The 24,056-nt window shown below is 52.4% G+C and overlaps 1 protein-coding gene across 1 annotated transcript; it reads right to left on the minus strand.

The window, feature by feature from the left end:
- Positions 1-343: 343 nt before the first annotated feature.
- EN1 (engrailed homeobox 1) lies at positions 344-4,543 on the minus strand. Its single transcript, XM_058840061.1, has 2 exons — positions 3,865-4,543; positions 344-1,270 (listed from the first exon to the last, which is right to left on the minus strand). The coding sequence occupies exons 1-2, from the start codon at positions 4,541-4,543 to the stop codon at positions 954-956; spliced, it is 996 nt and encodes a 331-aa protein (XP_058696044.1). The 3' UTR covers positions 344-953.
- Between the last annotated feature and the right edge of the window lie 19,513 nt (positions 4,544-24,056).

Genomic DNA, 24,056 nt, shown 5'->3' on the forward strand with positions numbered 1-24,056 from the left:
TTCAGGAAATTTTTCAGCGGGAACCGTGGTATCACCATTATTATGAGGTGTATTTAATTTCTGGTTAAAAGGGGAGGTGCGGGAGGCGAGACACGACCACAATTGCCAAAGATAATTAATTCTTTTAAAAGGGTAGAAAAATTTAAAATATTTTTTTTTTTTAAATCGAAGGTCTAAGGGTTTTTAACAAGGGATGGACAGTTTAAAAATTGCTGCATCTATCGAAAGCAAAACCTAAATATGCCACCGAAATGGCACTATGTACACAGCGTATGGTGTATGTATATATACATTTATTTGTTGTATTTATATATATATATATATATATGCAAACACCCATACACCAATATAAAGAATTACAGCCAGCCTGGATCCTGAACACAGTCTACACTTTATTTCAGACTACAGATTTCTGAACATAATAAAATCTTTGGCTTGTAGCGGCGGGTTCAGTCTCGCAGTCTGTGGATCAGAATTTTTTTTTTCCTCGGGAAAAAAAAAAAAAAGAGAGAGAGAGAGAGAGACAGAAATTCACACACACAAAAAAGATAAAATAAGATCAAACGACAGATGAGAAAAGTCCGACATTTACTGTAAAACAGGAGCAACGGACATCTGAGGGCGGGAGGGAGGGAAAGAAAAAAAAGGAAAGCAAACAAAACGAACAAACGAACAAAAGAAAGGAGAAACAAGAGAAACGGGAAGAGAGAAACTGTCCAGCAAATAGAGATCGCTACACATATTTCTTACCTGAAATTAAATATATACAAGGTCATATGCTGTTTGGCTATATAGAGATAATTTTTTCTTAAGTGTTCATATTTTTTTTTTTTTTTCTTAATCGGAGTCCTTATACTATGGATAGACAATAGATCTGCTTTTAAATCGCACCTGTCCGCCTCCCGGCCGGCGGGCCGGCGCCGAGGCGCAGGGCTGGGCTGGAGCCGCCCGCCTCACTCGCTCTCCTCTTTGTCCTGCACCGTGGTGGTGGAGTGGTTGTAGAGTCCCTGGGCCATGAGGTGCAGCGCCAGCCCGTTCTTGATGCCCGTCGCCTTCTTGATTTTGGCCCGTTTGTTCTGGAACCAGATCTTGATCTGGGACTCGTTGAGGCTGAGCTCCTGAGCCAGGCTCTGCCGCCGCTGCTCCGTGATGTACCGGTTCGCCTGGAACTCCGCCTTCAGCCGCTGCAGCTGCTCGGCCGTGAACGCCGTCCGCGGCCGCTTGTCCTCCTTCTCCGTCTTCTTCTTCTTCAGCTTCCTGGTGCGGGGGCCTGCGGGCAGGGCACACACACGCCGCTGGGCAGGGCCGCGCCGCCGACCGACCGACCGACCGCCCGACAGACCGACCGCCGCCCCCGCCCCGCCGGCCGAGGAAAAATGGCCGACGGGTGAAATTTGTGCTGGTTCCGTGCGTCCCCCCGGTCCCCCAACCCCGGCACCGCCGCCCCGGCGCGGCGGAGGGAAGGATGGGAAGGAACGGGAAGGCCGGGGCCGAGCTCGCCCGCGCATCACCCGCCCCGCCGGCCCCGCCGAGCCGGCCCCGCGGGCGAGGGGAGCGGAGCCCCGCTCGCCCCCCGCCCCGGCACACGTCGGGGCACCGCTCCGCCCGCCCTGCCGAGCCGAGCCGCACTCGGCCTTCCTGGCCCGGGACCGGGGCCCGCCGGCCGGACAGCGGCTCCGCCGGACAGCGCGGGGAGCAAAGGTCCCCGCTGCCAGGCACCGGGGAGCCGCCGCCAGCAGCAGACTGGCCGAAGGCTGCCCTGGTCTCCTTTTGGGGGACAACGACCCTCTCCGCAAAGCCAGCCCAGTCCTGGGGGGGCCCTTCTCCGCCGCTACCCCGGAGCCCCGCTGCCACCGCTGCCCGGGTCGCCTCTGCTCTCCGGCGGCCGATCCCTGCCCGGGCCCTACGGCCCCTTGCAGCTCCCTCCGCAAAGCCCAGCCAAAAGCAGAACCCCGCCGCTCCACATCCAGGCCGCAAAGGGGCCGGCTGAAGTGCCACACAGCTCGCCAGGAAAGCCACCGGGTCCCGGGGCGCATCCTGAGGGCAGCGCCTAGCCGAGGAGAGGGTACCCCCGCTCCTCTGCCCGCCGGCCTGGCCCGGCCGTGGGGAAGAGGAGCGGGGAGGGAACCGTGAAGAATGGGATCTACGAAAATTCCCCGACAGCTGCCGGGCTCGGCGGGCGGTCCCAGGCCCGCAGCCCCCCGCCAGCCGGAGCCGAAGCCGGCGAGGCCTCCTTGCCGCCGAGCAGGCCGAAAGCTCCTCTCCCGGCGCAGCTTTTCACCGGAACGGGGGGATTCCCCCCGGCTCGGCAGCGGCTGTCGGCGGGGAGAGAGACGAGGCCCGGTGGGGAGAGGGACGGGGCCCAGCGGGATGCTCCCGGGCTGGACCAGGGGGGGTGAAGGGCGCGGGGACTGAATCGCCGAGTCCCGGCACCTTGCAGCGGGGTGCCGGCGCCTCCGACCGCCGCAGCTCGCTCGTCCCCGGAGCCGAGAGAAGCAGTCGGGGCCGGCGGGCAGCTACGAGCACAACAAAGAGAGCGGCCGAGCCGAGCCAGGCTCCCCTCGCCCTTCTCCCCTCCGGGTTGCAGCGAGCAGGGAGCGTCGGGGAGGAGGACATGCAGAAATGATCCTTTGCCCGAAGAAAGGGGAGGAAAGGAAATGAAGGCGCAAGTGCAGAACGCCGGGCGCTCGTTGGCCCCGGGAACCGGCAGCACAACACCCGCGGCCGGGCCGGCCGGGAGCGAGGCCGTGCCGTCTGACAGCTCTATCACCCCATCAATCACCCCAGTCAATCAAAGAGGCTTTTCTGAGTTTGAAGTCGCTGGACGTGTCAATAACGGGGGATGGAGACGGCTCGGCCGCACTGACGGCCGGCGAGGAGCACCAGGCCGGGCAGTGCGGAGCGGGGCCGGGGCCAGGCAGCGCCGCCTTCCCCGGGCACAGAGGAGCCCAACCCGGCCCCGCGCCGCGCTGGCCGATCCCTGGCTGCTGGCTGGAGGTGTCATGGGGAAAACCCATCTCCTCGTCCTCTAATTCTTTCCCAAAAAATGGCAATTAAAACCAGAAAGTAACGGTGATAAATGAAGGGGTGCCTGAGGGCACCTGGGGAATGTTAGGACGTAGAAGGGGCGGCAAAACAAGGCCGGGAGGACCGAGGCGGCGGCTCCCATGGGGACGACCTCGGGCAGAGGCTTATCCCCACCCCAGAGCTGGGCCCCAAAAGGCAGCAGGGAGCACCGGCTCCGGCAGCAATGCGCGGCCTAAGGGCCTGCCTGGCTCGCTGCAGAGGCCCCGGTAAACAGTCCCTCCGCCACCTTCTAAAAAGCCCTTTTTCCTTCGCCTCCAAGAAAACACTACCTACTCCTTCCCCCCGCACCGCCAGCAGCCGCTCAACATGTGGCTCGGGTCCTTGCCCCCTCGCTCCTCCAGCAGCACCCAGGGAAAAAAACAAAATAAGGGGAGAAAAAGCCTCAGAACAAGGGAGCGGTCGACCCCGCTGCCTTTTTCTCGCAAGGCTCTCGCCCCGCGCCGCCGCGCTGCGGAACACCCGGGGCTGCGGCAGGCGGGGCGGGCGGGGGGCGCGGGAAGGGGTCGCTCCCGCCGGCTCTCCGCATCGAACCGCCGCCGAATCGGGGCCCGGCGTCACATTCAAATTTGGGAGACTCGGAGGAGGAAGGAGGGGTGGTGGCGGTGGAGGGGGGGACGCGTTTCCTCTCGCCCCGGGTGACCCAGGCCGCCCCCTCCCCCCCCACGCGAGGTCCGCAACAAGCCGGGAGCCAAAGCCAAGGGGGGAAAGAGGGAAAGGAGAAGGGGGGGGCGACCTTGTCACGATTTAACAGCTCCCAGATGCGCCGCGGTTCCTTACCCGAGGACGGTCTGTCTGAATACCTAGTGCAGTAGACCCAGGCAGGCCACACCAGCGGCTGTTGCGAGTCGGGCTTTATAACAGGTCCTCCATTATTAGAGCCCATGAGGAGGATGGCGGGGCTGCCGTGCTCCCCGTACTTGGCCGGGTGAGTCTCGCCCCCGTCGGTGGGGGGCTTGGCCGCCCCCGACGCCGCCGCCGCCGCTGCCGCCGCGGCGGGACTGGCTTTGGCGGCGGCGACGGGCGGCGGCGGCGGCGCGGAGCCGTCGGGACGGCAGTTCGAGTCCGGGCAGAGGAGGGCGGGCGGGTTGGGCGGCCGGGCCAGCAGCGGGTTGACGTTTTCTCTACCTGAGCTCTGCCCCCGGTCTCCGTCCCGCTCCCGGCTGCCTCCTCCTCCTCCGCCGCCGGCCGGCGCGGGCGGCTCCTTCTTGCAGCCGAAGTCCGGCCTCAGGATGTTGTCGATGAAAAAGTTGGTGGTGCGGTGGGGCGGCGGCGGCGGGGGCGGCGGCGGGGGCGGCGGGTGGCGGCGGCGGGGCAGGGGCAGGGGGCAGGGCGCGGCGGGGGAGGCGGGCGCGGGGCTGGGGGACACGGGCACGCTCTCGCCATCGCTGCCGCTGCCGCTGCTCGCCGGGCCGGGCGCCGCGTCTCGGTGGCCGTGCCCCTCCGGCGGCTCTTCCATGCTCAGTCCCCGCCACGGAGATCGCTGCCTCTTTTCCCCCCCACCCACCCACTTAACGCCCACCCCACTTTGACGGTGGGTGGCGGGGTGGAAAAGGGGGAGGAAAAATTAAAAAAAAAAAAAAAAAAAAAAAAAGAAAGAAAAAAAAAAATAAGAAAAAATATTAAAATCCACTTGTTGGGCTGGAGATGAGAATTTTTCTCTCCCTCTCACGGATGGATCCAAAACCTGGGAGATACTCGAGGGCTTCTCTCCCCCTTCTCCCGATCAGCTTATATTTCCACCACCAAAAGAAAAAAAAATACAAAAAAAAAAAAAAAAAAAAAAAATCAGCACCAAAAAGGTGTGCGGTGGCACCACGGCCCCCCCAAAAAAACCCGCCCCCCGAAAACCCGTCACGATCTGCCCATCTCCCGGCCGCCGCTGCCGCGGCTCCGCGCTGCCCCGCTGTCACGCTCCGCTCTGCCCACGCCGCGGGCTGCCGGAGCCCGTCCCCGCCAGCCCGGTGCTGCGCCGCCCGCGCCCGCTTAGGGTTCTTTTTTTAATTCTTTTTTTTTTTTTTTTTTCTCCCTTCTTTTTTTTTTTTCTTCCTTTTTTTTTTTTTTTTTGAAAAAAAAAAAAGGGCCAAATCTCTGACAGCGCCGGTCCGTGCACCAAACTCTCCCTAAAAAATCCCTCTGCCACACTTTTTTCACTCGCACCGGAAGCACGTGAGGTGGCCCCGCACGTGGGGGCGGCCAATGGCGCGGCGCCGCCGCCGCTGACACCCCGCGCCGCGCCCAATGGGCGCCCGCCGGGCCGCCGCCATAAATACCGCGAGGGGACCGGACGGGGCGGACGGCACCGGGCGGGACGGGGCGGGCGGCGGCGGCAGCAGCGGCGGGGCGGGGGCACAGCGCCGCGCCCACGCGCGTGAACCGGGACCCCCCACACCCCCCCCCCCGACCCTCTTCTAGCCCCGTAAACAACAACTTCCAGCCGCGCCGCGTCCTCCACGGGTGGCGGGGATTTGGTCATCGGCCGCTTCCCTGTGGCCCCAGCGATAATAAACACCCACTCCTCCAAATCTCCGCGCTTTTCCCCTCGTTTTCCTTTTTGTTTTCTATTCTCCCGCGGCGGCGTTGGGCAGCGCGGGGAGATGGCGAGTCGGGTGGAGGCTCTCTGGAATCGAACCTTTTCGGTTTTGAGGAATAAAAATTACAGTTAATAACAATAATAATAATAATAACAATAAATAGCAATAAAGGCAGGAGGCACTGCCGGGACGAGCTGATCTTATGGCCGCAGCCTCTCTTTGGTTTGTTTCTTTACTGGGTTTGGGTTTTTTTTCGGAATACGAAGCAGATCAGCTCCAGCTCACAGCTGAACTCGTATCGTGTTTCCTCGTCTGCTTTTTGATGTTTGCTTGTTTGGTTGGTTGGTTTCGGTTTGTTGCTTTTTTTTTCCCTGGTATTCTTGTTTGGTTTTGGTTTGGTTTTTTCTAGCAGGCAGTGAACGAGCACTTCGGGACGAGTGTTGAGGCAGACGGAAAATTTAAGGATTTTAAGGGATGGGAAGAAAAAGCCACTTTTTTTCAGGATTGATGCAGCTGTCTAAAAATGAATTTACAGAAAATAAATAAAAATACCCTGGTGCCAGTTCTGGTTTTGCTGGACTGCTGGGGCCGCAGCCAAGCGCCACGGGGAGGGCGGCTCTGCCGCAGCCGCTGTCTGCTGCCCCGGCCGCAGGCGCTCACGGCCGCGGGAGCCGAGCCGCTGCGGGTAAGGGCGGTGTCGGTGCTCACACGGAGGAGCACTGGCCATGGGGGTCTTACGACACCCCACATTTCACACAGCGGAGGAGGTCCGGGCGGGCTGGGTGCCCGGAGCAGCGGCGCTTCCCGGCCGGCCGCAGACACCTGCTCCGGCTGGAGCCGCTCTCCTGCCCGCGGCCGAGCCCCGGGGCTGCGGGAAAGGCATTTCTGGGAGTTTTCTCATTCTGACGTAACCGAAGCCCCCCAGTTTTCCCCCTCCCCAAACCGGCGGCCGGGTGGCGGTGGGTCCGGGGAGGCCGCGGGGCCCCGCGCAAAGCTCCGCGCTTCTCCGCGGGGCCGGGCCGCGTCACGTGCCGCCGCCTATGTATCCTATATGTGCTCGGGTAGGGGCCCAAAATACACCCAGAGCTCTGTCTCTGTGTGTCCGTGTCTCGGCGCTTCCTTGCGGGCTGAGCTGCGGTGCCGGCAGCGGCGAGGCTCCCCCGCCTCGCCCCGCCGTTCTGCACCGGCTGGGTGCTCTTCCCTCCCCGGGAGCAGCCCCGAGGAAGCGGCCCGGCCCGGGGCTCCGCTTCCAGGAGGCGGACCGGCACCGGGAATCGGAGGAGACATCTCTGGGTGTCCGTCAGCTGCTCCCCGGGTGCCCGGGAGGCGTGTGTATGCCCGCACCTCCGAGGCACGTTCGGTTATTTTCTGTACCGGAGAAACATTACCGAATTGTTACCTCCAGCCACACAATAATCCCCTAAAATAATAGCTGGCAGAACACAATCAGCCCTGAAATCAAGAGCTTCATCCGCAATTAAATGAATGTTAAACCCCCCCTGCATTCACAATATCATATCATTTACTCGCACCGAAATTGGGTTTATTTATATTTAAGTTAGCAAAATTGAAATCTTTATCCCAAAAGCGAGCGTGGGTACTTAATTAAATTCTAATTAGGACACTATCAATATCCCATTTAGCCACGTAGCCTTTGTGAGCCGCGGTCCCTTTCAGAGCTGTAAATGGGGGCTCGCTGCCTTATCTCTCCTGCAAGAGACGCCTTGAGAAGGGCTGCAAAAGATAATTTATAGGTTTTAATTACTCTTCATTCCGCCTGATCAGCTTGGCGTTCATCACAGGACGGCGAATAAAACCTGGTCAAAAGCACTGTCACTATTCCCTGGCAAGACGCTTAATCAAAGTAAGCAGGGCCATATTACACGCTGCGAGCTTCTTCACGTAATTTCCCAGCTGCTGATAAAGCTAGTTGAATAATGCTGCAGTCCTTCGGAGACACCATTTACAGAAATGACTTTATTGACGGCTTAACGTCGGTAATTCATTTTACCTTTCATGTATTGGGAGCTCGGATTTGTTACAGTAATAGGATGATAAATGTCCTGGCGGCCCTATAGCTTTTATTATTGAATACAATACACACACCCATCCTTAAATGTTCCAAAATTGGGTAACAAAAGGGAGAGAGAGAGAAATCGAAGCCTTTAACTATTTAATTTGCCTTCCCGAGCACGCCCGGGGGGGAAGTGTGTCTATGTGCATGTGTGTGTGTGTGTGTGTGTGTGTACGTGTGTGTGTAGGGAGGGGGATTATTTCATCTGGAGTCCTCCCTTCTTCTAGAAACTGTTCTGGATAGCAAAGGCTTCTCTATAAATTGAGTAGGTTTGTGTACGGAGGGGGTGGGGGATCGGCTGGATGAATAAGGAGGGGTTAAAGGAAAAGACGATGTATATTTCCAGGCTGGATATTTTTTCCATAGCGACCCTTCCTATCTAAATAGATAAATATTACTCCCCGGCTCTCAGGTAGTTACAGTAATCGGGGTAATATGTCTACACACGGTGGCTTAAGGACGGAAGCTTAGAAAAAAATTCCTTCTTAGGAAAAAGTTCTCTCTGTAACTCGTGGGTGCCGCTGGGTTTCGGGGCGCCCGTCGGGGGGCCCGGCCCGCGGAGCCCCGCACACGCTGCCGTGGAGGGGGCGCCCATCCCGAGTAGCCGTCGGCTCGTCCAGAGGGGCCGGGGCACCGAGGGCTCCCCCGAAAGTGCTGCGGGGCCGGGGCCGTGCTGCCGCTCTCCTGCCCCTCGGAAGTGCCGCGGTGCCGTCTGAGTCTCTTGCAGGTTGGTGTCCCCACCGGCTCTCGGCGCTGGGGCTTGGGGAGGGACAACATCCAGTCCGGGGGGCGGAGAGCAACCCAGGGGTGGCGGAGCCTGCGAGCCGAGCTGGGACACCCGGTACCCGCCGTCGGTGCCAGCCCGCGGAGCCCGCAGTCTCTTCGGAAACCGAGCGGAATAATTTCTCCGATTTCGTTGTATTTGCTTTTATTCTGCGGGTCTTTTTTTTTTTTTTTTCTTCTTCTTTTTCTTCTTTTTGAGGAAGGCTGCCAAAGAAGGACGTTTCAAAATTGAAAATAAAAATAAAGTTAAAATTAGATCAAAAATCCTTTGCATTTTTGTTTTCTCTGGGCCCTTATAGGAAGGAGGAAGTATAGAAACGTAGTTAATATACGCTGTGGTAATCCTATTTCTACGTCTAGATCAGATCTCATTGGGGCCTTTGCTGAAGGACATAAATGAGTTGTTCTAATACAATAGATTTCATCCTTCCTACAGGGACTGGCTGACCAGAGGTTTTGTTAAAAGTGAATACGAATAGATTTCTGCTACAAGTGCAGCATTATTATTATGAGCTGTAAGGTCAGACTATACATTCCGGGTCCCCAAAGCCTATAGACCCTGGGAAAGGCGCGGGATATACCACGTCATTGTACCTGACAGTCTCTTCAATAGACTAATTCAATTATCGCTTGGGGATTCAGTCTTCATTGAAAGCAATAATAGCGGTGTAATTCGTTGGTAAATAGGTACTGGAGGCAGCTCCGCTCGAAACTTTTTTCGGGGCACAGGTTTATATCTCTGAGAGTCAAAATCTCTCCTGGTAGCAAGGCGGGGAGTGGGGAGAGAGGAAGGGATGTTTTTTGTGAAGAGGAGGGCCGGGCTGCGGGGAGACCTCAGCTGTGCCGGCCGGAGCTACAGCCCCGCACCCCGGGCCGGGCGGGCAGCGCGGCCGCCCCCGCTCCCCCGAGATGCTCCCGGGGAGCCGGGGATGCTGTGCCCCGGTGTCCTGGTATAAAGTTATGAATCAATTACCATCCAGGACCACCCCCACCCCTGCGAGGCAGCCCGGCTCTCAAGTCACGGGGAACTGTAGCAAAGATTTAATTTTATTTACTTATTGTCTCTCCTCCCTTCCCAAGTGGAATGGAGACGAAGGCATCCTGCAGAAGTTTCTGAGGGGAGAAAACTGTCTTTCATATTCTTAGCGTTATTATTGGTTTGATTCTTTTTCTACAAAAAAAAAATATAAAAAATAAAGAAAAAGAACGAAAGGACAAGGCAAAAGAGGAAAGAAACAAGGAAAATAAAAGTGAAAAGAAAAAGGAAAATAAAGAAAAAATTATCAGGAAAAGGAGAAAAAAACAAACAAAAATACAAAAAAAAAGGACAATTTAAAAAAAAAAGGAGAAAGAAAGAAAAGAAAGAAAAGAAAGGAAAGAAAGGAAAGAAAGGAAAGAAAGGAAGAAAGGAAGAAAGGAAGAAAGGAAGAAAGGAAGAAAGGAAGGAAGAAAGAAAGAAAGAAAGAAAGAAAGAAAGAAAGAAAGAAAGAAAGAAAGAAAGAAAGAAAGAAAGAAAGAAAGAAAGAAAGAAAGAAAGAAAGAAAGAAAGAAAGAAAGAAAGAAAGAAAGAAAGAAAGAAAGAAAGAAAGAAAGAAAGAAAGAAAGAAAGAAAGAAACCTGAAAAGGTAGAAAAAATAGGAAGGTTCATTAAAAATCGAGAAAAATAGAAGGAAAATTAAGAAAAGAAGCGAGGGGGGAAGAAACAAAAGGAAAAAAGAGAAAGTAAGTTGAAAAAGAAAAAAAAGAGAGAAACGAAGAGAGAAGAAGAGAAAAGGAGAAAAGACGAGAAAAGAGAAAAGAGAAAAGGAAAGAAGAAAAAAGAAAAGAAAGAAAAGAAAAGAAAAGAAAAGAAAAGAAAAGAAAAGAAAAGAAAAGAAAAGAAAAGAAAAGAAAAGAAAAGAAAAGAAAAGAAAAGAAAAGAAAAGAAAAGAAAAGAAAAGAAAAGAAAAGAAAAGAAAAGAAAAGAAAAGAAAAGAAAAGCTCGCCGCTTTCCAGTGGACTGGCTGTTAACCCCTTCCCATTTGTTTCCCAAGCCCCCCTCCCGCCTCCCACCCACATCTGCAGCCCACCCTACCTCGGTGCGAGCAGCACAAGTCACCTGGATCGGCTGTTTTAAAAGGTCCCAGCTCCCGGAGATGTTCCTCCTGGCTGGCCGGGGCACGCTCCGAGCAGCCGCATCCTCTCTCCCGGCCAGCAGCTCCGGCGGCTGCCTCCGGCCCCGGCTGCTCCCTCACAATCTGCTTTAAGTTACAGTGGATGTTTGTGAGCGCTGCTTTACTCCACTTCGGGACAGATACCCTGTCCCTTCGCTAAAGACGTTACCAATAGGGGCTGAAAGTTCCGCGGAGGGTTTGGGGTCCGCACCCGCCTCTGCTCTGCCGGGCCGGTGCCGGTCCCGGTGCCGGTCCCGGTGCCGGTCCCGGTGCCGGTGCCGCTGTGCTCTTCCTCACCGGCACACCCGGTCGGGCTGACTCGGACCCATTTACACTTTAAAATATGTTTTCAATTTCCTCCAGCTCTTCCCACCTATGTCTCGTCCAGCTTCCCTCTCTGCTCCGGGAGCCGTGGAGCCCAGGGAAGAGACGGGAAAACTTTGGCTGCCCGATCCCGTGGGAGGCGGCGGGGCCGGGGCCGGGGCCGGGGCCGGGGCGGCTCCGCGGGGCTCTGGCGGGCTGAGGGGGCGTCCCGGGTAAGGGGGGCTCCGTGCCCGGCCAGGGTGCCGGAGCCCCGCGTGGGGAACGAGACCCCCGAGACTTTTCCCAGGTCTAGAGAGTGCAGGGCTGCCTCTTTGTGGCAGTAAAGCTTTTCCCTTCACGGAATTCGGGATATTCGGGTGACAAAGGGGCACACGCGGGACTGGCGCCCACGCCGCCCAGCCGCTGCCCTGCCATGGCTGTAGGGGCAGGGGCTGTGTGCACCCAGCTCCACGCCGTGTCTCCCAGCCCTTCTGCACTCTCTGCTCTTCTATTTGCCTGCGAGGGCTTGCGGGTGCGTTTGTGCAGCTGAACGCGGGTGCAGCGGGCGTGCGGGGAAATATCGCCTAGCACACACGCGTGTGCAAATCGCTCTAGCTCTTAGCTCAGAGGTTGAACACGGGCACGACCTCTCTCCACCACTACTCCCCGGGCTCCCCTTCTGCCCGAGGGCCGCCTCGAGGGGCTCCTCCTGCCAGCCCCGCGCCCGTCCCCTGCCCGGAGCAAAGGGTCCGGAGCCGTGGAAAGTTTGCTCAACTCTTGGCGTGGAGGAATGGTCCCTCACGGGATCCTCTCCTCCGCTCTCAGGTGCACACACCTCCCCAGGCGCCTGCCTGCAGGGATGGCTGGGGTTCTCCTGCAAAGGTCTGGCGTTTTTTAGGTTTTTTTAACCCGAGGTCCAAACGACAGCACTGGAGTCGGGGGACATGAATGTCACCAATTCTCCGCTTCCGGTGGGCAGGCAGCTCAGGGGTCTCCCCTTGTCAGTGCTTTGGAGAGGAACCGAGCCCCATGCCCCTCTCGATAATATTTCGCTCCCCCTTCTGTCACTTCACACCCTCACGGCCGGGCCGTGGCTGCGAGACGGGCCCCGGAGCCGGGAGGCGACACCGGGAGGGAAGGTCCGGCCTGCCCCGGGCCGGTGTGCAGGCACCGGGGAAGTCGAGAAGGGGAGAAAGGGGAGGTGGGGGGGAAGAGAATCCTTTGTGTTTTTGTCATCCTTTGTTCCGGAACTAACTTGACCAGTGTGGCTGGGAAGCAGCACCATTCCTATTGGAAAAAACAGGGGAGAGGGGGGTTCTTTTGATCCTCATCGGGGAAATGATGTTCGAGGAGGTGGTTGGAGGCGCTGACACCGGCGCTGGGCTCTCTCTGCGGCGGCTCACAGCAAAATTTCGTTGAAGGCACTATTTCTGCCTTGCCTGGGAACTTTCGGCTTTAATTATCCGTGTGGCTCCTACGAGCTGGGCTCGCTCCTCTCTGCTCATCCGTTCCCAGGGAGAGCAAAACAGTGTGTGTAGTGCTAAAATGCAGCAAGACAAAATAATCAGCTTTAAAAGTACGTGTTGGCTTGGGGGTGGGGGACAGGGACAGGGGCAGAGAGTAAAGCAAAATAAGTCTATTGCCTGGAGAAATGATGCAATGTTACTGCTGCCCAGTGGCAGTAACCGGAATTGGGTCATTTTAGGGACAAACGCCGGCAAAATTCAAGTCACGTCCACTTTTGATATAAGGATGTGTCCTCTTTAAAAATTGTTATGCAAAAGACTCTCGTACGTGATCTTCTTGAGATAAAAAACAGCAAGCCAAATATTGGAGCCCGAGTCAATAATGTATGAACAGATTAAGCAACCTTTCTCCCAAGCAATTATTTCAGCAATTGAAAACCTCTCTCGTTCCAAATTTCAATAATAATAATAATAACAATAACAGCAAAAGTAAATAAAGCCCAGCGCAAGTGAGATGGTCTCCTGCTCCTTGGCCCTTGCTCAGGAAGAGTGGGTGGAATTTTTTTTTTTTCCCAACCGGGAAGAGTAGCCGAGAAGGCATTTAAACCACCAGCAGTTTGAAAATCACCACAATTCATAATAATCTACGGATCGCGCGAGTAAACAGGCATATCGCTGGGCCACCGGCCTGCGGGGTTTATTTGTCTTTAAAGCTCGGGGTAAATTAAGTTTCCGGCTGTGTAATTTTAACGAAAGGTGATAGAAAACGCACTGGGGGAGTAATAGATGGTGGCACCGGGGATCAGAGGGGGGAATGGGTTTAATGCTGATTTATGTGCCGAGGGCCGGGGCGCGCCGCCGCCGCCGCGGGAGCAACGCGAGCAGCACCGCGGCTGCGGGAGATCCCCGGGTGCGGGGGCTCGGCGGGTGCGGGGGCTCGGTGGGTGCGGAGCTCCGTAGGTGCGGGGGCTCGGTGGGTGCGGGGGCTCCAAGGGTGCGGGGGATCGGTGGATGCGGAGGCTCCGAGGGTGCGGGGGATCGGTGGGTGCGGGGGCTCCGAGGGTGCGGGGCTCCGCAGGTGCGGGGGCTCCGCGGGTGCGGGGGCTCCGAGGGTGCGGGGGATCGGCGGGGCCCGCAGCAGCGGCTGCTGGAGGAGCAGTGCCGGGAGGCGGCTCGGCCCGGCACTCCCCGGGAGGGAAGCTGCTGCCCGGCGTGGCCAGGGACACGCGTCCCTCCCGGCAGAGATCACCAGGACATCACGAGGGGAAAATAAATTCAGCTGCAGGAGAAGAGCCGCGGGTGCGGCCAGGGGGTCTGGCAGCAGGGAGATGGGGCCAAAAGGCAGAGATTTGGGATGGGTTTCCCCGAGCATCCTTGTCGCTAGAGTCGCCGCAAAACTTCGAGAGAAATTTCCCCACTTTTGCGCTTCACTGTGGGCAGATCGCCTCTGAGAACCTCTCTCTGGCTCCGCCACAAAAACCTGCCCTCGTCTTCACCGGCTCTGATCTTGGTCTTGAATTTGGTCGATGGTGCAGGGGCAATAACCAGCCATTCGTTTCGGTTGAAAAAGCAGAGAGCAAGACAAAAGCAAGGAAATTGAGCTTTCTGGAGACAGCCTGGTGTAGACTGGGGCTTCCACCCTTTAGGAAAAACTGTGACCAGGTTTCAAGTGAGGGATGGGACTTTGGACCCGTTTGGGGGCTGTGTGAGAGGAAGGCAAAAAAATTATTTGGGAACGATTCCTCACGGTGCATCTGAGTGAAGAGAGCGTGTGGGAGTACGGAGATGTTGGAGCACCCAGCCCCACCGACCTGCTACAGCTAAGACCCTTTTCCGAGATGTGCCAGAGTACAATAGAAATACTCGCTAGCATGGCACTTCACCTGCACACCCAGCCCTGCAGCCAAATCCCACATCCCTCTCCAGACAGCAGCCTTACATTCCTGAGCTAGACAAATGATGAAAAAGTTCCAGTTACCGTCTAATGAAAGGCCTCCATCTCCCTTCCCCCAGAGGTTTCCGATGCACATATAATTAGCTCTCAATATTTCATGAATATGGGGTTTTACTAATTCCTTTTCACTCAGGAGATTTCGCATTCGCCGTTTTACCCTCTCTGTCATTTTGCACAAAGCCGTGGCTGTGGGAAGGGTGGCTGCGGGTTGGGGTGGGTTCTTTTAGCTGGATACACAACATCCTTCAGTCGCCTGAGGCCTCAGCCCAGACATCATGGGAGACACAGATCTCAAATGAAGGACCACAGCTTTTTTTTTAATGCAGGAAATTAAATGTGCTGTGGGATTTTGGTCCTCTGGGGCAAGCATTTTTTTTGCACGGGTAGCAATTCAGGAGCAGGTCTTCTGCTTCTGAGTTACAGCATGCTTTGGAGGGAAATTGGTACTTTCTGACCAAAAAAAGCAGGCATCTCAGACAAACCAGGAGGCAGAAGTCAAGCTAAATGTCATCAAGAAATGTCCCATTAAATCTTAGTGATCTTCCACAATAACAGCTTCACATTGTCTAAACACTACACATGTAGTATTTATCAGGACAACTCCAAGGTCCTATTCTGTACAATGAAGGGGAAGACTTGGTCAGCATCATCTTTAATTTTTATTATTCTTCTTCATCTAATCATGCCAGAGATATTGACTACATCTTTTTTTTTTTTTTTTCTCATTGTGCTCTACCCAAATGTATGTGTCTCAAGTACAGTGATATAATGATAGTCCTGGGGGAGTTTTTCTAAACACACTGCAAGAACAAAGTTTGGTCCTCCGGTTAAAGCAGATTTAAACTAATGGACTTTTCACCACATCCCTCAATGCTAAATACTGGCATTTGCAATGCAGTGGATGAGTTTCTGTAAAGGCAACCCCCAACCAGAAACAGCTCATTAAAAATCCCATTATCCCCATAACTCGCTTATTATTAGTTTAAATGACTGTCTTATGATTTGTAAGAGGGAAAACAAATCCTAAAACAAATGATACTTATAATCACTGAGCCTGGTGGGCAATGGATTTTATTTGCCACACATTTTTAGTAGGATGTTAAAGAGGTTTTCCTATTAACAATAATTGCTGTCTCTCTATGTGGTCCATTGAAGGATAGCTTTGTTTTCTCACATTAAACTTTGTGAGTCACCAGTTACTGTGCTTTGCCTATTTCTTAATAACAACTTTACACTTATATGGGCCTTTTCCACCCTGCAATTCTATAGTTGCTTACTCGGAAGCCAAGAGGAGCTGGTGAAAGGGAGAGGAGTTCCCTAAGTGACTGACATGGATGCAGGATCAGAACCTGCAGGCATTCTGCTGAGCTCTGAGTCACGTTCAACAGGACATTTCCTTGTGTCAGAGACAGAGAGTTCATTCCCATCATGTCTGTCTGTGGGTGTGCTGCAGTGGGATTTTTTCTGTGCTCATCAATCCTTGGGGGTGACGGTGCAGGTAGTGAAACCCCACAGGAGTTGGCAAGTTTGGAGGTTACAAACCCAGGCCAATGCTGCCTAGAGGAAACATCTCAGAAGCTGAAAGTATCACCTTTAGCTCTCTGGGGAGTGACCTGCAGCAGAAGCAGGACCCTGAGGGAGAAAGGGATTATTCATTGCTACTCCGGGCTGAGAGAGCCAGTGCTGAGATCCCATCAGCTGCAGGCTCTGCTGCAAGGGATCCAAAGCTGTGCAGACACAGAGCAGCATGAGGTGTGCAAGAAAACACGTGGCAGAAGGGCTCCCAGACAGGACTGCCCCCCATTTTTACTGCTTTCTGACGCCCTGTGATAATTCTTTAATCTGGTTCCCAATGTGCACTCATTGCTGTTTGCCCCATGGCTTCAGAAGTCAATTCAGCTTTCAATCCAACAGTGATTTACAGATCCACAGTTCTCATCCATGCATTAAGGAAGTGCCATGTGTGCAACATCATGGGCCAAATTCTCACCTGGAGTAAACTGTTGTGGAGAGGGACCTTCAGGGAGCGAGGCTGTCCCTGCTGCTCCCAGTACAGCCTCAGAGCAGCACATATCCCAGAGCTCAGGGCTCACCGCAGATAGAAACAGCCCAGCCCCTTTTCTGGGGTTATTAATGCCTTTTTTTTGTCCAAATGCTGGTTTCCAGAGACATCTTGTGGCTCTCACCAGCTATCACAGCTGAGTTGCTCCACATCCCAGCACGCTGCTCCTCCTGCAGGGTTGGACAGCTGAAAGCCGCTTCGCAGGCTGCTTGCTGTTTGCACTCTGAGTGAGGTTTTGGATTTAGGTTTTTTTATGTGTATTTTCAACATTGTGTGACTGCCTTTCACATAGAGCTCATGTTAGGTTATGGGTGTAAGCACCAGAGTTGCAGGAGAGAAGATCTCTGCAGAGGTGCCACTGGTGTGAGAGCCCTCCCAGACTGGTGCTGCCACAGAAGATCAGTGTTTGCTCCCAGGGCAGCACCCAGAACTGGTACCTCAGCAGCTAATGAAGCCCAGGGTGTTTGGTTGCTCAGTTTTGGGGTTTCTTTTTTCGTTATTTCATTTGATGTCAATGCTACAAAGAGAACTCTAAAGCAAAAGCACTTTTGCGAGGAGCAGGGGAAGGACAGTGTTGGCACATGGCAGAAGCTGGGGGATGGTTTGAATCCCTGTGTACTGAAGGCAGAAGAGCCCTCTCCAGCCCTTGCAGCAAAGATTTCCAGGAGCAGTTTCTCAGCCGAAATAGGAGAGATGAACCCTGGGGTGTGAAAGATGATATTTTTCAGAAAAGAGATGGTAGGAATCAAATAGGAAGATTAAATCCCATGACTGTGTAGGTCCCATCCATCCACATTCTGACTGCATAGACAGTGATGTGATAGCACAGTCCTCTCAGGCTGCAGGGAACAAAAACTGTTGGGCTTTTAAATTTTCAAAAGTAATGAATTAGCAGTAATCATTCAGAGGATAAAGATAGGTCATTTAAACCACTCAGTGTCAGCAAATCCCTTCTTGTAAACCTCTTGTTTAGACAACAAGCCCATCATTTTGTCTGCCGGGGTGGCTTGTTCCAGCAAGCATGGGCAGCCCTGCATCCCTGAGCACATGCAGTGCTGCCAGCCAGCTCCTCACTCATGGCCACAGAGCACAGGAGGGAGCAGCCAGGTTCAGGCAAGGAGATGAAGGCTGTTCCTCACGCCTCGGGCACACGAGGATTGTTGAGGTGCCACGCCACACAGGATCTGTCTGTCCAACACCCAGTTAATCCTCCTCCCTTTCCGTGGGGAGATAGCAGCTACAGCTATGGTGTCTGAGCCAGCAGATTGCTTGTCTCCACCCAGCCAGGGATTCCCTTCCTACTGCACAAAGAAAGCTTCATAGAAGGGGGTGATTTCAAATGTGTATCCCATAGTCACACTGACTCTTGTTGGGTCCAAGCCATCTATGCAATCTATACTTTCCCACTGGTGTATAATTTTCTTGGCACTTTCCTTGCAACAGGTGGACTGCAAAATAAGGAAACATAATGTGACTGCTTCACTCTTGACTAAGAAGAAAGATTTACTGCAGAAGACACATTGCTTACAGTTTTATGGAGATTTCTTATCTAAAGCCATGTAACACCCTATGGCGGGGGGCCACAGTGTTGAGAAAGTCTCAGAACATCCAAACAAATGTTTTCAAGCAGGAAAGGAGCCAAGTTACCACGTCTGTGCACAACATCAGGACGCTGGGCTGGGAACTGTAGCTGAGATCACATGGTGCTCTAACCCCGCTTCGCCTGTCTGGTGTCCAGGGAACCTTGTGTAATTCATCCAGCCCTGGAGGAGAGAAGACACTGCAGATGAAAAATGACTTCCCAAGTGCCCAGGACAATGTGTTGGCTGTGCTGACTCAGACAGCTTGCTGTGCTCTGTCCTTGAGCTAATCATCAGTGTCTCCATCCAAGAGGTGGCCAAACCCATAGCACAGCCTCTCACACCAGCGAGAGGTCAGGACACAGATCCCTTCACCCACGGCTGTGAGCAGGTCCACGCCAGATATGATAATGTCTCCTGGCCTCTTACAGATGTAAGGCATCTGATGAAGAGGACAGAGAGAGAGAGCTGTTGTCCCTGCCTTGCTGCTTGAGGTGGTTTTCCTGTGTGGGTTTGTCGTTCGGCGCAGTGTCCACAGCGAGAACCAGCCCCTCTGTCACAGACACTGCTAAGCACCAAGCATGTCATGAGTTACAACTACTAAACAGCAAGGCAACACTAATAAATCTTAACCTGAAGGCTGATAAACTGTAAAACACAACATAAAATATGATGCATGGGTTGATGTTGAGAGTCCAAGCCTCTGATCTCTTCCCAGAGGGTGCAAATTCTGGCTGATTTTTACTGATGGAATTCAAAGTGGGCCAGCTGCTGTCACCCAGGCTAAAGCCTGCCTCATGACTCTTATCTATGTAATTCCTGGTTATTAATAACTTTTATGGCTGATACGTGGGACTGAATGGTGTGTGCTTTTTCAGTGAGGATAAACCATTCAATCATGTATAGCATCGCCTAAGACATGTTGCTAGATGAATCATTTAGGTTGATTGAGGGCTGTGTAAGTGATATATTAAAGATGTGCCAAGAAACATTCCTTGATGGGGAAAATTATGTGTTTTCTGGCAGATTCATAAGCTAAGGAATTCATCTGTGGGTTGTTAAGGAGATTATTGTCTGGTATGTGTGTATATACATGGGAGTGGGAATACCAGTCAGTCCATTTTCATAGATATCCAAAATAATCTTGGTTTGCTGAAATGAAACCATCAGCCCACTGTGATGCTGGGTAAACTTCTTACTCATCAAATCAAAGTTATTCTTTCTGTAATTCTTATGCCAAGGGAGAATTTGATCCATGGGTTTCAGAGACAGGATCTGTGTGGGACATGACCAGCAGAGTGGACTCAGTGAATGCAGTTCCCTGTTAATGTCAAGAGAATTTCTTGCTAGGACCAGTGAAAGGATGGCTAAATATTTCTGTAACTCTAGCAAACTTTTGGATAATGTGAAAAGTGCAATAATTATCAAAACCAGTTCAATTCCTCTTATTTTGATCCATACCTCAAAAAATTCCTAGCAACAATCCTCTTTCATTTAAGGTGGTCCATGCTGTGAGTTAAAACTCACTTAACTAGGAGAAAAGATTAATTTTAACCCTGCAAGAAATTTTTGGTGCCTATGATGCCATCCCAGGGCAAATGATAATGCCTCCAGTTCCACAACCACACTTTTAGGAAGATCTGGGTTGGCAGAGCTGGGCACAAGGTCTGGCTGGGGGCAATGTCCAGCCCTACACTGCCACCAAAACAGCATCTTCCCTGAACTGGTGGCTTGTTGCCATCCACCAACACTCACATCAAGGAGAAATGAGAAAAAGCATGATCAGAGAGTATATTTTGCAATATCTACATGTTTAAAACATTTTCTTTCTTTTCATTTTGCTGAAAATCAAGTGTGTGTCCCTGCCCCTTGAGCTCCCACACTCTCTCCTTTCAGCTGGAGCTCAGTATGGTCTTAGTTTGGATTGCCATTCAGTTCTTCAGGCTATCTTACAAAAGTTTGCTTCATTTTATGTAGTTTGTGCAAATCTGTGTCTCTGAATCTGAATTTCATGTTAGAAACATGAATACAGCACTGCAAATGGCAGTGTGCTGTACAATCTGAACTTTGCATCATCACTTTCAAAGCAGAGTTATTTATTGTCTCATGAGCGGTTTCATAGGATTTCCTAGTTTATTGTTGGTACTTTCCCATGTCTTCATTACATACTGTAATTTTATCATCCTCCAGTGAAAGATTTTAAATCATTGTTTAGTTTCTGTCCTGTATCTTCCATCCAAGGGCACGCAGCCCTTTTCTGTGCCTCCTCCTATCAGCTGAAAAAGTATGGGAAACCCCATCTTAGCATGTTTCTCCCTAATATTTGGCTTCCCTGCTTTAGTTTGATTCTGCTCAATGTGCCACCAATGACGGGAGGGGCTCAGAGAACACTGTTCTCCACGGAGAGGAGAGAGACAATAATTAATAACATTAACTGTATGTCATGGACAAAACTAGCTTATGAAGAGCCCAGAGAGCTTGCAGACGGGGAGCTTATGGTCACATCAATCAGCTGAACAAGCAAATGAGAGAGGCAGGCCCTTAAGCCCATTTACTCAGCGGCTTGGTGCTCCACAGAACTCAAGTACTTTGGCTGTCTCTCTGTGTGCTTTATAAGGTTATTGTGACCATTATACACCTCACCTTCACATTACCCATGGTGGCTTTGAGAGATGTTTAAAGTGAACTTCAAAGAAAGCTTAGAGTTGCTTAATGCTGTTGAGGGAACTTTAATATCCAGTAGCTTGGGCAAGGTTTAATCCACAGGGAAGCGTGCCAGGGTACAAATCCCAGAGTGGGCTACAGACCCTTTGCCTTGGCCTGCAAGGATGGGCATGGCTGGATACTGCTCTGATGGGAAAACAAATCCTGCTATGGATGCAGCCTTGGCCACTGAAGGGATATTTTTCTAGGTTATACTATCGAGAGGGTGCAAGGTGCAGGTAACATTAGGTCAGTCTGGGCAGAGGCTCTGCCCGCTGCAGGTGGACAAGACTTAGGTGGTGGCTATTTCTTTATGGTAGCATAAGTATAAACATACTGATTAAAGGCTGCATGTTTGAAAAGCTATGACTACCTGAATAGCTTCCCAAGGAATACTTGGTGCTATGAGGGTGATGATACCATGATCCTCTCCCCAAACCTCTCTTCTCAGCAGAATAGACCAAAGAACACTCAAATTCAATTAAACATATCAACCGTCCAGTAAAGAAATTAGTTGTACACTCTCAGCCAGTCTCCAAGGAGCCGGAGCTCCTCAGCTGGCTGAACCAGATAATATCTTTCAGCTACTTGTTGGGAGCGCGCATTCCTTGGGAAAGCTATGATAAACCCGGCACTTAACAAGGCTCACAAACCAACTAAACAGCTGTGGGAGACATTTGGTGCATTCGACAGTAAAGACAGGAATGCTTTGAAGACCGGGCTTGTAAGGCAGAGCTCTGTCAAGCAGCTCCGGAGCGGCCCGGAGAGCGGCTGGGGCGTATGGAGCGAGCTCAGCCTTTATGACTCCGCAGCCCAGCAACTGCCCTCCCGGCCGGCCTGGCCGTGATTTATCCACCCCATCGTGCTCCCTGCATGTTCCAGGGCTCTGTTTCACATTAACTCATCAGCAGGTTGCAAAGTTAGCAAGCCTGGAGAAAAGCTTTTTAAGAGAGACCCTGCGGATCATCATCTCTTTGCCACAGAAGGGAGCAGGAAGGGAGGAGGTCGCCTCCTGCTCCTTCCAGCCATCAGCTCCTCCGTTCAGCAGATGTGAATAGTCTTCACTTCTCAGCACACGAGGAAGAAGTGCAGGAGCAAAAGAGACTTGGAGCTAGTCAAAGTCACTCATGGCTTTATACTTTTATAAATTGTTCCTCGTGCTTGGAGAGTGCTGGAGAGCACCGTAGGAAATGCAGCCCTGCGGACACCAGGCACTTACCTGGATATGTTATAGTCAGAGTGTGCAGAATTTTATTTTTTATTTCAAGATACAATATTGTGCCACCTTTCCTCAAAGAAAAAAGGACTTGAAGTTGCTTCATCATAACACAGGGCAGGAAGGTGTTGCATTCCCACCCATGTTTCCACCTTTCCCAGTTTCCCCTTCTTCAAGGAGGTGCTGAGCATTTTCTGTCCCCTCGATCATAGGGCACGTGCCAGGGAGGTCACAGCATTGGGCCTGGGAATGAAGAGGTCAGGTTCAAGTTATCTTCATACAGATGCTCTCAGAGACTGAAGAATATCCAGATCTTTGACAAAAACGTCAAATTTACTCTGAGTTGTTACCCCTAAAAGGAGATCATAGAATCACAGAACCGGTTGAGCTGGAAAGGACCTTTTAAAGGTCACATAGTCCAACCTCCCTGCAATGAGAAAGGACATCTTCAACTAGATCAGGTTACTCAGAGCCCAATCCAACTTGGCCTTGAACGTTTCCAGGCACAGGACATACACCACCTCCCTGGGAACACTTCCACCTTTCTCCAGATGATGGATTATTTCACAGAGCCAATTGGTAATCACTGTGATTTAGAAATATCTGGGTTTTTTGTTTTTTTTTTCCTGAAGACCAGTATCTACCCACAGCACCAACTGAGGATTCACAAATGGCTATATTTCTTTTGCTTGCAAAACATGCTCTCAGTAAAGCCCACATCACCTCTGAGATCCTTCCTTGCGTAAGCAGCAAAGGAGAAGGTACTGGCTAACTGTGTAACACCTCTGTGAAATCTATTATGACATTTTGAATTTTCATGGTAGATATTTAGGTGTTTGAACCAAAGTTTTCGTCTTTCCAGAAGGAAAGATTTAAGCAACATCACACACTTACACACACACAAAAAAATAAAACTCGAAAAAACCTTTCCCCATCTATGCAGGACTTTTACCAAACCTTTTAGCGCCTGTCTAGAGGAAGAGGCAGAGCACAGGCTTGTGTCTCTTGCAGTGAATGCCTAGCCAGGGCTCCAGGGGAGCTCACACTGCAGCCGGTGGCCGGCTGGCCCCGCAGCCCGGGGAGAGGCTCCGGAGCGCACCACAAGGTGGGGATGCTGCAATGCTGAATGGCAGCGGCTCCGGGCCGGGATAATCACATCCATCTCTGTCTGAGATGACGTTTCTAACAGCCAAAAGCCAATATTAGGTACTGTAAGGTATACTAAGCAAAGTATACTTAGCCCTGCAGAGCTTGCTTCACGTCCTACCACACGGTATCTCCTACATAATCCGGCATTAAATGTTTTAGAAAATATTGGTGCAAGTGTGGCTTGGTCGTGGGGTCCCCAGAGTCTTTTCTATCACCTGGAGAGGCAGAACTGAGGCTGCTCCCGAGGCTGGGGTGAGCCTGCAAGACACAGCAATGCTGTGGAGAGGGGAAATCTGATGTGCCTCTTATTTTTAATGCAAGAAGCAAGGTGACACCACCATCAAAGAACAGTGATGGATTTCAAGTAATTAAGGGAGCCTCCTCCTCTAGGGACTCAGCTGGGCTGGAAAACTCAGTGCTCTGTGCTCCCACTCAGTATTACTTGTTTTCCAGAGGCAGATGCCAGAGTGAGAGCAATTCCTGTGCAGAGGCAGTGGATGATGGCTCCTTAAAAACTTCAAAAGACAAGTTTTAGAGCCTGGCCTTGCAGTGTGCAGTCAGTGGGCAACACAGAGGCATTTCCCTCCTGCACATTGAGCACCTCCTCCTGCTCTGAAACTCCTCTGCCAGGGGTGCCAGCAAAGAGTGGCAGGCTCGGGGCTGTGCTTGTGAGTTCTACTGACAGCACCTGAGCACCTGCCTTCCTGCACCTCACAGGCTCCTGAACATCCCAGGCTGGGTGAGGGTGATCCTTCCCACCAGCTGGGAATGGGGCATCTAGCATAATGAATATGGGCAAACAATAGCTGTGATACTTCTTGGAGTTAACAAAGAATTTGACTGACTAGAAAAGAGAACTGGGATGTTGATTATAGTCTTCAAATATGCAAGAGGTTTTTATGAAGAGGACAGCAGTCAATTGCTCTCCATAGTTACCACAGGGAGAACAAAAAGGAATGAGCTGAACATTTAGCAACAGAGCTTCTTAGTAGGCA

The sequence above is a fragment of the Poecile atricapillus genome, chromosome 5 (genome assembly GCF_030490865.1).
Source record: "Poecile atricapillus isolate bPoeAtr1 chromosome 5, bPoeAtr1.hap1, whole genome shotgun sequence".
In the NCBI taxonomy this organism is placed as follows: domain Eukaryota; kingdom Metazoa; phylum Chordata; class Aves; order Passeriformes; family Paridae; genus Poecile; species Poecile atricapillus.

Bases quoted from the DNA above. Each gene is read 5' to 3' on its own strand.
- EN1 (XM_058840061.1), bottom strand. From the start codon at position 4,543: ATGGAAGAGCCGCCGGAGGGGCACGGCCACCGAGACGCGGCGCCCGGC. The intron at 1,271-3,864 runs GTAAGGAACCGC...CCCTGCCCGCAG, and splicing joins TTCAGACAGACCGTCCTCGG to GCCCCCGCACCAGGAAGCTG.